At 38.9% G+C, this 16,034-nt stretch overlaps 1 protein-coding gene across 1 annotated transcript in view; it reads right to left on the bottom strand.

Annotated features, from left to right (window-relative positions):
• Positions 1 to 15,159, bottom strand: part of FBN1 (fibrillin 1) — a 303,144-nt gene extending 287,985 nt beyond the window's left edge. Inside the window, exon 1 of the mRNA XM_027860924.1 lies at positions 14,992 to 15,159. Within this exon, the coding sequence (XP_027716725.1) occupies positions 14,992 to 15,155 (164 nt within the window). The 5' untranslated portion in view covers positions 15,156 to 15,159. The remainder of the gene's footprint in view (positions 1 to 14,991) is intronic.
• Between the last annotated feature and the right edge of the window lie 875 nt (positions 15,160 to 16,034).

The following is a 16,034-nucleotide window of genomic DNA, read 5'->3' on the forward strand; positions in this document are numbered from 1 at the left end:
GGCTATAAAAATGTGCATACCCTTTGACCCAACAATACCACTACTAGTTCTGTATCCCAAAGAGATCATACAAATGGGAAAAGGACCCACATGTACAAAAATATTCATAGCAGCTCTTTTTGTGGTGGCAAAGAATTGGAAATTGAGAGGATGCCTGTCAACTGGGGAATGGCTGAACAAGTTGTGGTATATGAATGTAATGGAATACTATTGTGCTATAAGAAATGATGAACAGGCTGACCTCAGAAAAACCTGGAAAGACTTGTATGGTCTGATGCTGAGTGAAGTGAGAAGAACCAGGAGAACATTGTACACAGTAACAGACACATTGTGCGATGACTAATATTGATAGATTTAACCCTTTTCAACAATACAAGGGTCTAAGACATCTCCGAAGGCTTCGTGATGGAAAATGCTAACCACATCCAAAGAAAGAACTATGGAGTTTGAATGCAAACCAAAGCATACTATTTGCTATTTTTTTTCTGTTGTGTTTTGTTTCCTCTTTCAGGTGGTTCCTCCTATTAGTTCTAATTCTTACTTGCAACATCACTAATGTGAAAATATGTTTAATAGGAGTGTATATGTATAGTCTATATCAGGTTGCGTGCCATCTTGGGGACGGAGGTGGGGAGGGAGAGGGAGAAAAATTTAAAACCCAAAAGCTTACGGAAGTGATTGTTGATAATTCAAAATAAATTAATAAAAAAAAACTTTCCACCACAACCAAATTCATTCGATTGTGAGTTCTTTAAGAGCAGAGACTGAGGGGCAGCTAGGTGATGAAGTAGATAGAGCACTGGCCCTGAAGTCAGGAGGACCTGATTTCAAATCCAGCCTCAGACCAAACACTTGACACTTACTAGACGTGTGACCCTGGGCAAGTCACGTAACCCTAATTGCCTTTAAAAAAAAAAGAGCAGAGATTGGTTTTTTTTGTTTATCTTTATATCCTCAGTGCTCAACACAGTGCCTGGCACACAGTAGGTGCTTAATGAATGCTAACTGACTAATGAAAAGAGGTTGAAATATGTATTCAGACACAGTCAATATTGGTTTGTTTTGTTGGGTTGCTTCTGCCCCCTCCCCCATCTCTTTATAAATCTTTGTTACTAGGGTTTGCTTGAAGGACAAGGAAGAGGTTGGGAGAACATAACCCATTTATATCGCAGATAAATGTGATGGATAGTGGATAGAGCACCAGCCCTGGAGTCAGGAGGACCTGAGTTCAAATCTGACCTCGGACCCTTAACACTGACTAGCTGTGTGACCCTGGGCAAGTCACTTAACCTCAATTGCCTCACCCATTAAAAAAAACTAAATAAATAAATATGATGGATATCAAAAAGGCACCAGGAAACAAAAAACATAATAAGGGGGAAAAAGTCATCGAGTTTGACTGGAAACCTAAGAGTCTGAACCCATATTCAACCTTGAAATGCTTCCTGCAATGAATTCCATACATCAGTCAAGGTCGAGTTCCCTGTACATTGCCCTAGAAAAGTGGGGGTAGGGGTTAAGATTCCTTGCAGCTTTATAACCTTTTCTTTTGAACCCCTGTGTGTTACCCTGTTAAGATTAGCAATAACATTCTTCATCAAAACCCCACTTTTAAAAGGGTAAGTGATGATTTCATTAACAATGGGGTAAAGGAGAAGAGAAAACCTGCATCTCCTATCCCAAGAAGATAGGAGACAGGAACCCAGATGAGGAGAGTATGGTTGCAGTAACTGTCAAGACAGGGAATCGGGAGCCCAAATCTTTGGCTTTTTTTAAGTTATGGAAGAAAAGTGTACATAAGACACTGTACCTCTCCATAGAGTCTCCATTCATGCTTTTCTAATTCACAGCTAAATTAAGAGATCTAATGGATTAGAACACTGTATATTACAAGGTACCAGAAATCTAGATGCAAATTCCATAGCACTTTATCCAATTTTATGCATAAATAATAATGAAATAATTCACTAGAAAACTTTCCTGAAAGTATGAGGAGACAAATGATTATACAGGTATAAATTCAGCTATTGAAAAACACAGTGAAGTCTTTATCATCTAAACAGTTTTTGTATTCTTTGCATTGCCAACAGTCTCCATCCTGATACAAATTCAATTAAGTTGGGAGTACTCCAAAGGGCAAGTTATCCAACACACCAGAACTCCACAGTAACAGATTATTATAAGGATTTAGATATATATAGCAATGCCCCAAATTTAAAAATCCCCTGGTAACAAAGCTCTTTTATATGAAGTCAACTCTGTTAAAACAACAACAACAAACCACAAAGAAATTTTCATAAATCATGTAAAGCAGAGGTGCCTCCCTTCACAGCTGCATGACAAAATTCCCTCAGTGCATTGCTTCTATCTGTCCCTGCCCAATGGAAGGTTGTGATGAAGTGAGCCTTCTCTTCCCATGGGTGGCAACTGTCTGTACTATTACTGCATGCTAAAAGTATTGGAATACTACAAAACTAAAAGATGCAATTCGGGACCACTCCCCTGAGGAAGGGAGGGCAGAGACCACCAAGGAATATCATTAATCTTTGAACATAGGAAAATATGTATAGAGAATATGCCTGGGCTGTTAGAAGCTTGTCTGCTCGGTCATCCTTGACATCTACCAACTGATATTCAGTAACCTTCTAGCTCTTTGGAAATGGGGCAGGGGAGGGGGGGAATTCTCTCTTCCTGTTGCCACTTCCATTCAACCCAACCAGGAAAATGGACCCCTTCATGTCACATTAACCACCTAGATGGTAGAAATGGTTATTCATTAGTAAGCAGAACCCCCTTGCTTCAAAACTAATGTCCCTTGGAATTCATGGGTGGGAGTAGGGAAGCAATGACCCTCAGATCTGGCAAAGCTTAAAATGCAGAAGATACATGAGGTAGCATGGGGGCAGAGCTGAGCAGACCTACAGCTTGGAAAAAAAAGAATATGAAATGTTACCTCACCAGAGCTGCAACAGAGGGTGGGGCTTTAAAACAGTTCTTCTCTTTCCTTCTCTTAATCTCTCTTTCTCTGCTCCTTCCAACTAGGCAAGAGAACAGTCTTCTCTCTGACCTACTTTTCATCTTTTTTGGAGGACAGGGCAATGAAAAAAAAATAGCTAGCGTTTATGCAGTGTTTTAAGGTTTGTAAAACACTTCACAAATATCTCCTTTGATCCTCACAGGAACCCTGTGTAATAGGTACTATTGTTATTCCCATTTTACAGATAAAGAAACTGGGGTAAGGTAGAGAAGTTAATGACTTATCCAGGGTCACGCAGTTAGTGTCTGAGGTGGGATTTGACTCTAAGTCCAGCTCTATATCTGCTATACTTCCTTGCTGCCTATACATACAATTCTGAATCCTCACCTCCTTTGTCTCCAAACTATCTCTGTGGGCAGCATTGGATAAAAGGTTACTTTTTTGGCAAACAAAAGAACAACTCACAGTCTTTTTTTTCTTTCTTTTTTCTCCCTTTTGCCTTCTCTGCCAGAAGCTAGGGAGACAAGTGGCCTCATGTCAAGGCCTGACTGGTCCAGGAGAAATATTTATTGCCATCTTCCTTTCAGAAATAACTGTGTGCTACATATTTTTAGGATTAAAATTGTTAAGGACTCTAATTTCTTTACATAGGAGTTATTTTTGCTATATTTATACATTTGTATTGAACTGATAATGTCCTTTGCTAACCCATGTCCTTGATAGTCCCCATTAAATAGCACTCTCAAGCTTGATATAGTGAGATTCAAGCTTGCTAGATATTCTATGGTCAATACCTAGAAAGATTCCTAAAGTGCTAGGTATGGTAAGATTCTTGGTATGGCAGTTTTTTTTAACAGATCCTCCATTATCCCCAAGTATGATTTCTAATTCTATAACTGTTCAGTGAATATTTACTAAATATCTACTATGTGTGAGGTACCATAATAGGTGCTGGACATAAAAAGACAAAAACAAAACTGTGCCTGCCTTAAAAAAGCTTCATTTTGTTGGAGTCTATTGTTTGAAGAACATAAAGGTATTATTATCCCCATTTCATGGACGAAGAATCTGAGACAGGAAATTTAGGTGTCCTCCCACGGTTAAAAAGCAAGTCAATAGCATAGGTGAGATCCAAATCCAGATTTTCCAAACTTAGTCCAGTACTCCATTCACTACACCCCACTACATTCTAGATAAAGGGGAAATTCCCACTTATTGCATACAGCAGGTATCGGTCATCCTAGCACTGTGAACTGGCCAAAAGTTAACAAGTCTTTTTGGGAGGACCAAGACAGAGATGCCATATTTGAATTCAGAAAAACGCTTACTCCTGTCTCCTGAGAATCTCACTGGCAAAAGAGAGACTGTAGGTTTAAAATGGCATTGTCATGAAAATTCTGACTGGGACAAAATTTCAATTCAATTTAGAGGTAAAGAAGTTGAATTTCATCTAGTAAAAAGTCAAGTCTTATCCATAGCTAGTAAGCATGCTAGATTTTGGTTAGGGAATAGACGACAGGCCTATTACTGATAGGTAATACAACTTCCTTCAAGCCAACTCAAACTAAATTAAGATAACCTCACCTTTATAAACTTGACTATCTAATATTTCTCAATATTATTCTGTTTTGCTAATACATTTTTTATCATTTCCTAATAAACTTTTTAATCCAAATTACATCTCTATTATATTAAGGATTTGGTCTACACCTGGGCCGGGAGTTTCTAGGCTTAGTATCATAGATACTGACCTAAGACTAGTCTTAGGAAAAGAGTGGAAATTAAAATAATTCTCCAAACCAGAAGACTTGGGGTTCAAGGGTGTTACCTTATAAAAGTAAACAGGATCAATCCTAAGAAGAAATGATCCATGGTATTTATGCCCACCAGATGACCACATGCAGGGGATGACTGAGGTTACTGAATACCCAGACCAAGGAACTGTTTGGAATAGAGGAAGCCTGTATCCTTCCTTTGTTTCTTCTGGGGAACCTGTCCTGCTCTAGCCCAGGTCTTCCTCTCTGCAAATTCTCACCTACCACCTTAATCATCCCACTGCCTCAAACTCCTTAACCATAATCTAACACAGAGGTGGGGAACCTGCAGCCTCAAGGCCACCTGTGGCCCTCTAAGTCTCAAGTGCAGCCCTTTGACTGAATCCAAACTTCACAGAACAAATCCCCTTAATAAAAGGATTTGTTCCATAAAACTTGGATTCAGTCAAAAGGCCTCACCCAAGGACCTAGAAGGCCAAAAGTGGCCTCGAGGCCACAGGTTTCCCCTCTCTGAACTAACTGCTTTCCTTTCCTCTTCCCCTAAACTCCCAGACATACATGTTAAGGTTGTCCAGTACATTTGACAGTATTTTCATCATTGTTTAAATGTTTCCCTTTTCCTTCTTTTCTACTCTTTTCCTTCTTATCTACTTCTGTGGGTATCACAACTCCCACCCCCAATAGCTATAGCTACAGAAGACCCAGAAAAAAAAGTGTTCACCACCAAAGTCCTTGACACTGTCAAAACAATCAACATCAGAAGTGGAAATTATTTTATCAGTGAAAATGCCATTTTAAAAACGGACCCTAAAGACTCTGAAATATTTCCATATAATTTGCAGCTGAAACCTCTTATATGGGTTGTCTCCCCCCAGTATAATGGGACCTTCTTGAGAGCAGGGACCATCTTACATTCCTATTTATATCCCTGATACTTTGTACAGGAGTGCTTAAAAAGTGCCTTCTAATTCATTCATTCATTATTTTCCATCTTAAAACACATCCCAGCGCTGCCTTTATTATCTCAAGTTCTGGTTATAAAGTTTCTGACAAAAAAAAAAGTCTACTAATGAAATCCATTAATTCCATGAAATTTGAAAAGTATTGTGCAATAAAATTCTATGTAAACAGCTATATCCTGTAAGACAAGATATGTAAGACAATCCTATCCTGCCTCACTATCTTAAGAATCAATCACATTATATGTGTTTGGATACTAACACTTGGCTTTAACATTTCCTACACATGGTCTAGGAATTCACAACACTTCAAAACATTAATGCAAAGCAGTGATAGAAGCAGAGCTGCCTTCCTTCACACTAGGCTCACTCCATATCTGGCACATACTTTCCCCAAATGGGAAAGTAATTAAGTGTTTTGTTTTAAGGAAGAATTTTCTTTCCATCACTTCCAACTCAGAGAAGGCTGAGTAAATAGATATGCCACTAATGTCAACAAAGGACTGAGATAAGCTGAGATGACAATGCCATATGAAAGCTGAAACCAAGATTTGCCATTACACAGACAAATCATCAGAGCCCACAATCCCAAGTTTAATATATTCCCTGACCTCTTAGACTCAAAGGCGGACATTCCAATTAACTATTTATTATAAAATAGCACATTAGCATAGTTATAGTAGAAAGGGCAACTAGGTCTGGTGTCAGAGGCTGTGGGTTGGAATCTTGACTCTGCCAACTCCCTATCTGTGTGACCTTGGGCAATCAATAATAGATAGAGACATAGATAGATATAAAGATACATAAAGAGAAAGAGAGAGAGAGAGAGAGGGACACACATACACACACGTATATAATATGTATGCTACAAAATAGTGCTTTTCCATTAAATACTTAAGAGTAATAACATTATGAATATGACTTGTCAGATAATCATTTGGACTCTGAGAGCTCCCAAATAAGGGGTAATTTACTATATGCTATAATGTAATATTCAATTGAACACATTAATTAACTAATGCTTATTGAATGAATAAATTGAGCACCCAGTATACACTTGTTCAATATGAGCCACAATATTACATGGAGGCCATCTCAGGCTACGTCAAGAGAAGCGTAGCTTCCAGGAATAGGGAGGTGATGGCCTATGGCATCTGCCTTAACTAGATCTCATTCAGAATATTGTGTTCAGTTCTGAGCCCCATAGTTTAAGAAGGACAGTGATAAATTAAAGAGTTTCCCAGGGAGGGCAACCCGGAGGGTGAAGGGATTTAAGTCTATGTCATGAGGACCAACTGAAGGAACTGGGGATATTTCACCTAGAGAAGAAAAGATGGGGAGAGATATGGGGAAATGTTAGCTTCCTTTAAGTATCTGAAGGAATTCCATGTGGAAGAGGGATTACATTTGTTTTCTTTAGCTTCAGAAGGCAGAACCAGGAGAAATGGCTAAAAATTATAAAGTGGCCAATATAGACTTAAAGTCAGGAAAGATTTCCTGACTTTAATTAATTAGAGCTGTCCCAAAGTGGAATAAGCTAGCTCAAGATATTGTTGAGTAAAGGCTACAAAACCACTCGTCAGATAAGTTACAGTGGACTAGATACCTACCTGAGCTCCATTTGAACTCTCAGATTCTGTGATATGGAAAAAACACTGGACTAGATGCTAAGGGATAGAAAAACAAAAAATGAAATAGTTGCTGCCTTCAAGGAGTTTACATTTTACCAAAGAGATACGACATGTACATCAATGCAAGATAACCTGCAGATGAAGAGAACATGAACAGTTGCAGAGGGAGAGCTAAACTGAGCCTGGAAGAAAAAAAAAAGACTTCTGAGAGGCAGTGTTCAGTAGGAAGTTCATTTCGGGGATACAGAATTAATTACCTTGTGTGGAAGCAGAGAGGATGGAGATGGAATGGAGTGTCCAAAGCAGTTAGCAGTGGAGTTTGGCTGGAGCACAAAATGAATATAATACAATAATGTGGCGGAAGAATGGAAAGAGCCACACTTTGAAGAATCTTAATTGCTAGGCTATTTGTACTTTACACTCGAAGGAACAGAGACTTACTCTAGGTTTTCTAGATGTTCTATGAAGTCCCTTCTAGTTCTAAAATTCTGATTGGTTATTATGCTTTTCATCCAAGATACATAGGTAACTAGCAGCAATACGGCATATATTGCAACCCAAAGCCACTCCTCAATATATTAAGGGTCAAAGAAGAGTCATAAACTATTTAAAACCATATAAAACATTGGTCCAAACTACTAACAAGAGAAATACACATCAAAACCACTCAAGTTGTTGCATCATACACAGCAAAAAATGACTAAAGATGTAGTCACTATTGGATGGGTTATGGAAATATAGGTATACTAATGTACTTTGTATAGAGCTATGAATTGGTGCAACCATTCCAGAAAACAATTTGGAATAATGCTAAGAAAGTGACTAAAATTCTCATACCCTACAAATCAGAGGTCTCACAATATTCCACTATTGGCAAATATTTCCCAAGAGGCTAAAGACAGAAAGGTCCCATGTTTACCAAAATATTCATTGTTTACAGTAGCAAAGAACTAGAAACAAAGAACATGTCCACTAACTAGAGAATGGCCAAGCAGGTTACAGCATATGAATATAAGGGATTATTACGATAATATGTGAAATTATGAATATGATGAATACAGAAAAGCATGGGAAGCCTTTTGTGAACTGATGCATAACAAAATAAGCAGAAGCAAGAAAAGAACATACACAATGACCACAACAATGCAAATGGAATGAATAACAGCAAAACAATCAAAACTGAATTCTGTGAAATTATAATAACCAAGCTTGGACTGAAAAAAGAGATATGAGAAGTTGCCTTCTCATTCTTTGCAAAGTTGAGGGATAAGTAGCTATGGATGTAGAACAGAATATAAATGTCAGACTTTTTCAATATGTGTTAACTTTTGCTTCATATTTTTCTCCTTTTTTTCTTTTTATGAGGGATGATTTTCTGGGGCAGGAGGAAAGGAAATATAAGTAATATAAAAATCTAAATCATCAGTAAGTTTTTTTCAAAAACATTATGCTTTTAATAACTTTGCCGAAACTATGCAGATGTTTTCCATCTGACTTTTTATAAGAGTTATGTATTTCAATATTTTGATGGATTTGTGATCTCATCCATGATGATAAAGATAATAATAATAGCAACTCACATTCATACAGCCCCTTAATGTTTACAAAGTGCTTAACATGCATTGTTTTATGTGATGTGGGCATTTACTGCACTGATATAGAATTCAACCCATACATGCCTTGTCATGCTTTCAACCTCTTTTCCAAATCTAGCCGTGCAACCCAGGAGTTTTGTTGGTGAATTCACTGATGTGTAACTGACAAAAGTTGGATGCCACTTGAAGTGGATGTTGAGAATCTTAAGTGTAATTTAATTATGTCTAAACAAAAAAAACTGTAAGAATATATCTCAAATGTATAGTGGAAATCAATGGGGAAATAAGATTGAACATACAAATTTTCACTTTATACTCTGTATATTACTGTGCACTTATATGTTGCTTTATAATTGTTCCATAGTTCTTTCATCCCTGTCTTGTTTGAGCTCTTTTAGAGTAAGAAATGAAACTTCACTTCCCATGTAAGATGTCTGTGTGGAGTGGAAAGAGAAATATATTTGGACCTAGAAGGCCTGTGGCCAAAGACTCATTCTGCTACTTGCTAGTTATGTGATCTTAGGTAAATCACTTCTAAGCCTTATCTCTAAATGAGAAGCATGAAGTAACACGGAGGAAACAGACAAAAAGTTGATCTTTTTTTTTTTTTTTTGGTATGGAGGGAGGCAATGAGGGTTAAGTAACTTGCCCAGGGTCACACTGCTAGTAAGTGTCTCAGGTCCTCCTGACTTCAGGGCCTGTAATCTATCCACTACACCACCTAGTTGCCTGAGAAACTCAATCTTGAAATCAGGAAGATTTGGATTCAAGTCCTACCTCAGACACATGGCAGCTGTGTGACCCTAGATCAGTCTCTTAAGCTCTCAGTGCTCCAGTCCACTTTCTAAGAACTGAAGTTGGACTTGGACTGGTCATGGAAGTTTCCTGGTCCAGAATTCCCTACAACAATGAAAGTTCAGTCCAAAGAGACTGGAAACAAAACAAAAAAACTGGGAATAATAGTACTTGTACTTTTCCAGTTCACAAGTTAAAGTAAGGATCAAATGAAAGTGTATGTAAACTGACATGCAAATGTCAATTATTATACAGAATAGAATGGTCACTCAATAATGTTAATTCAATGAATAAATGTTTTAGAATTTAATTAACATATAAATGGAGTCTGAGATAGGGAAGAAGGTACAGTGCCCAGAGATGCTTACATCAAGACTGGATCAAGATGAACAGTTAATCTTTAAATGGTAAATCTTCAAATGTTAAATCTGTAAATGTATAGCATACACAGTAAGCTGCCAATTAATATCTGTGGGTGTTTTTTCTTACTTATTTCCATGAAAAAAAGTTATGTCTATAATTGTATAATATAAAAGTTTGGCTTGGGGTTTTTTTGTTGTTGCCTTTTGATTTTTGGTTACAGCCTTAAACCAAGGATGAAGATTTTATACTTTAAAACACAATTTTGGGGGGCAGCTAGATGGCACAGTGGATAGAGAACTGGCCCTGGATTCAGGAAGACCTGAGTTCAAATATGGCCTCAGACACTTGAAGACCAGAGTTCAAATCTGGCCTCAGATACTTGACATTTACTAACTGTGTGACCCTGGGCAAATCACTTCACCCATTGCCTCTCAAAAAAAAAAATCTCACCCAAAAGAACACACATTCAATTTTTAAAAATAGCTTATTAATCCTTAACAATTTTAACATGCATATGGACTAAAACTGAAAAACCTTAACTGGGTAGGCTTGTTTGCCTTAATGTTGGCCTAAAATAGGGAGTGCTGAAAATCTAGGGTATAAATATAGTGACAATTTGCTTAGTGTTTTACACAATTAGAGTCTTTGGGAAAATTTTATAATCTTGTTTAAATATCTGTTGCCTAAGGTACCAAAGAAGAATATTAATGTTTCAAATAAGTTCAATGGAATACACCCACTTAGGTTCCCATTGGCTCTCAGTTCTTCCATACTATAAGATTACATGTTTTAATTCATTCATACCCCACCAGGAGAATACCATTTCCAGCACCTACCACAGTATCTTGCATGAAGTTGCTTAACAAGTGTTTGCTGAATTGTTCTATTTAATTTATGGACACCATCACCCTGTGTGTTTTGTATAAACAACTTCAATAGTGCAAAGCAAGTCACCTGGGTCATAATCTACTTTCTCTTGCCTCTTCTTTATTTGAAAGACTATGCAAATCTCTCAAAATGAAGACTCTTTGAAAATTATGCTACTTCTGAGCTTCCCTAGTCCAACACAAAGATTTATGGTGATATTGGGGTACCAGAAGTTTTTAAATAATATTCCACTCCATATTTTATTATTGGATCCATCAAATAAAACCTTTAAATTGCTTATGTGAAGGAAAAATAGAATTTCATAAAATCTACAATTCTTTTTCTGTCTCTTGTCTTGAAGGCCTTTATGTTAATAACAGACTTCTGTGTAATCAATCTCACAGAGTCTTGCAGTCAAACATATATGGTATGTGTGCCCTCTGGACTCAATGTAGTCTTCTAGTAATAACACCTCTGTAAAACAAAATAAACAAACAAACAAAGCCAAAAAGGAAACTTAAACAAAAGGACAAACTGTCTAAAATACAACCTCTCTCAGGTAACTGTAAACCAAGCAATAGGAAGAGAAGACCTTCATCTATCTTCCTAGCAACTTGGGGGAAAGAGTTTTACTTTAAAGCATTTTGCCCTTTGACCAAAAACTGCAATATGTCCATATTTGGGAAATAAAGAAATAAGGAAATCATAAATAAATGATGCATAACTAGCACTGTTCCAGGAGAGGTTGTTCTAAGATTGGACTGCTTCCCACACTTTCCCCTAATCACAGGAGTTTAGAACTTAGCTGGGAAAAGTTTTCCTGAACTACAATCCTAACAATAAAGCTAAGATTACATTATTTTTTTTCGTAAAATCTTTTGACATGACTAAGCAAAATCCACATAAAATAATGTTACTTTTAAGTCTATTATTTTAAAATATTTTTCAAACTTGTAAAATTCTCATTTGAAAATAAAGCAAAATTTCATTTTTTTAAGGGGTGGGTAGGGACCACACTCATTCCATTAAAAAAAAAAAGAAAGATTCCCTTCAAATATGGAATCTGGTAATATACCCTAGGAAAACACTACAAGAGCTGGAAAGAGACTGAAGGATGCTTAAATTTCCACTGTGGAACAAATTCTGACTTGGGGGTGGGGGAAAGGGAGGGGAGACATGGGATGCCTGCCATAGGGTGGGAAGAAAGAAAGACAGGCCAGAGGGGAAACACCCTAATAGGGAAACCCAAGCAGGTCCCTAGCTTATGAAATGGGGAGGGTCAGGAAAGCTAGCCAGAGAGAGACAGAGAAAGAGACACCCAAAAGGGGATATCTGAGTAGGTTGTTAGCCACCTGTCACATCAGGAAAAAGCCAAGAAGGCAATACTTAATGGTGAGACTAGACTGGCATATGGGGGAAGTTAATGTGTCTAAAATACATTTTAACAGGCAGAAAGTTACTGACGCTGAAAGTTGCTGCCACCAACTGGGCATCACATAACTTTGAAACTACCTGTTGTCAGAATCATTTTTTATTCTATGAGACCAGTATTTTCATGAGAATTCCACAAACACAGGCTTTTGTCATAAACAAGGAAGGTTCTGAAATGGAAATCTTTCTTTAAACTATTGAATTGTGTAAAATATCAGCAATTACCAGAAAAATATGGAAAACTTTCCACCACCGGAAATGTTTATGATCATTCTTAATTCAGGGCACCCATTTAAAGGTCTATTCATCTAGAGTTTTAATTGCAGCAGGAAAAGTAGGTTTTTAAATATAGCATTTTACAGTCAGCTTTTAAAACACTTGTATTTTACTTTAAATTTTTGTCTAAAGCATATTTTGTTTAAAAAAACTATTCAAAGTTAATCATTATAATCTTTATTCTACAATAGCATCTATAAATATCACAATAATAGCAACAAATATTAAAACTAATTGTGAGGTATTCTGACCTTTTAAGAAAAGATTTACAACAATAGAGGTTCCTAATGGCTTCTTGGTATATTTGTTTTTTAATTAAAGAGAGCTAGTCTGCCTAAAAGGAGTCAGTGCCTAGTTTCAGAAATGTAATAGTTTCCATTAAACAAAAATAAAAGAAAACAGTGTTTAGTTTCAGTTCTCAAACTATGGTCTTGGATCCCCAGAGAGAATATGATTGTTAACAGCAGGGTATGGACAGGAGAGATAAGGGTTTTGATCAATCCTGATGGCCCCTCTGAAAGCTGGCATACTCCTGAAGACTCTTATTACTTTCAAAAATAAATAAAACCATAAAAATGTATTTTTGAATAAATTGAGCCCTTTTCAATAATTATTTAAATCAAGTTTTAGACCCAAGTGATTTAAAATAATATTTTATACACAGTCCAAAAGAGTCCAGAGAGGAATTAGGTTAGAAAAAACTTCGTATACCATTAAAGTTGGTCAAATAAAATTATATCAGGGTGGATTAAGATTTTATCATAGACTCAACATCAATAACTGCAATGGTAGCATGTTAATCAGTGGAATTTCCTGGGTTTTGGGTGCGGTAATTGTCCAAGCATCTTGGATATGACAAAACCCTTGTCTAAATTCTGGCATTGAGCCAGTGACAGTATCTAGGATTCAGAAGTGCCAGTTCAACTGTTAATTCAATATTGTGATAGCACATAGTGAAAGCAAGCCAAATTAATTTCTCCCCTACACACTGGTGGACCTCCCCATATATGGCAGGGTCATCCAGGTTTATAAGTAATATCCAGAAAAAAAAATGTAAAAAAAAGTGATATCCAGGGCTATAATAATATCTAGATTATAAGGAACTTGACAGAAAATTTCAGTGTATAAATATTTAAGTATCTAGACATTAATATCTATGTTTATTTCACTGATTCATAGGATTTAAAAAGAATATCCAAAAGTTATCCAACCTTTCCAGACTCAGTTTCTCCATCTGTAAAATGAGTCAAACTATATAACTTCTAGGATTAACTTTTAAATTCCTGCTCAAAAATCGACGATGCTATGATCTAGCATCCACAGCTTTGCTTCCATGAAGATATGCACCTAAGCAGTAAGAGATAGATAAGTTTCTGTTTCAAACTAAAAAAAAAACCAATCATCAGGGGAAGTGATTCCTATCCCCTCCCCCCACATTCAGGAGTCAGCTCTACTATTCCATAGTCCTTACAATTAAACTCAATATCTAACAAAACTTTTGAAGGTAAATATTTTCTATAACAGGGATTCCTGTTGTAATAGGTATTAAAATCCTACCTATGATTATGAACACATATATATAACTAATTTAACAGCTGACCGCATCTTTGCTGTCATAACCTAAATTGGTGAATTCCAACCTAACCTTAAAAACAAGTTCTCAAATATACCTTTGTGTTACCTGTGTGATCATATGAAAAGCAACCTTACCTAGGAAACTTAGTTCTTGGACTTCCAGATATGGCTTTTAAAAAGGGAAAGGTAAGATCCGACAATCTAGAAGTTGTATTTAATTCTATATCATCCCTTTTATTCATTTCCCTTCTTCCTCTGAATATACTACATCTGCATAGACCACGCCAATGAGAAACTTTCCCCTAAACAATAAGATCCACCCGTCCTCAGCCTCTGTACGGAATCGTGCTCCTTATTTCCAGAGTTAGCTCCACCCCACCCACCAACCACTGTCCCCTGGACTCAATCCTGGGTTAGGTTCCTTTTGACCAGGACAGGCCTTCACTCCCTCTTTTCTCTACTAGCCCTATCTGTTTTAGCAACCCATGTCCAAAAAGAACAAGGAACCCATAGTTCAGACGCTTGGAAAAGGTGACACGGGTACAGGTTAAGGCTAGCAACCTTTCAAAGGTCAGCAGCACTCAAAGCCACCCCTTCTTGGGGCAGAGATGCTCAAAGATGTCACTATCAGCAATCAGTGGCAATCAACCTTTCCTGCCCCAGGTCCTTTGAGGTTTCCTTTGGATCTCAGTATTCAAGAAGAGAGACAAGGGAAAGCACACAAAACAAGCTAGCCTATCCAGTTACCCTTTGAGCGCATCGTGTCCTCCTCCGCCTCTTCTCTTTGCCCGGCTGGCTCTGGTTTCCTTCACATTCCCTGTCTCCGAATTCCCTTCAGCACCATGGCTCGTGTAGGAAGACAAGAGCACTGTAAATCCCAGGGCTAGCTCCAGCAGACCCCCTCTCCGCATGGTGCCGATCAGCCGCGGGCTCCCTCCCTCCCTCCTCCTCCTCCTCCTCCTCCTCTTCCTCCTCTGCCTCCTCCTCCTCCTGCTGCTGCGGGTTGGGGCTGGGGCTGCCGCTGCTGCGCCCCTGAGCGCGCAGCTCCGCTGGGGCTCCTCGCTCCGCACGGCTCGTTCCCCTGGGCCCGAGCGCCTCCCGTCACCCTCCAGGCACCGCCTCTCTCCCGCTTCCAGCAGCTCCCGCCAGCTGCAACAGAAGGACAAATACCTCAAGAGGGGAAAGGAATTAAAATCCCCGGGGTTGTTCCAGCCCCGCGATCCCCTCCTCCCGGGGTGCTGACAGTGCCGAGCCAGGGAGGACAGAAGGGTCGCCCGCAGCAGCCCAGGCGCCCCAAGCACTGGTTCCCGCCCGCTCCTTCTGCCTTCCCAGCGCATCCAGGAGAGAGGAGAGAGCTCGGCGAAAAGCACCCTTGTACCGAGCTGTCCCGGGCCAGACCAAACCAGAGTCTCAGGCCCCGGGAACGGGAACCTTTATACATTCTTTTTTTTTTTTTTCCATGGCACAAAGTGTTTTGCCAAATGCCCCGACTCCAAGCCTGGCTCTGTAATGAAAGCCTCAAGGCTTGGGGACCCGCCCCGCCGACCCCAGGCCGGCTCTTGGAGAGAGCTACGGGCGCTGCCACAACCTCCAGAGCATCAGATTCCCAAGCCCGGCACCCGAGAGCCCCGGGCCAGGAAGCTGTCAGGCAGGGGAGGGCCAGCGCCAGCGCCAGCTGCAGGCGTTCCGGGACAGCCCCTCACCCCAGTCCCTGTCCCGGCCCCCACCCCATCCCCCGCCCCGGCGCAAACGCAAAAAGCCGCGGTGGCCGAAGCTCAAGCCCCGGCGGC

Source organism: Vombatus ursinus, unplaced genomic scaffold (genome assembly GCF_900497805.2).
Source record: "Vombatus ursinus unplaced genomic scaffold, bare-nosed wombat genome assembly UNPS02014335.1, whole genome shotgun sequence".
Taxonomy (NCBI): domain Eukaryota; kingdom Metazoa; phylum Chordata; class Mammalia; order Diprotodontia; family Vombatidae; genus Vombatus; species Vombatus ursinus.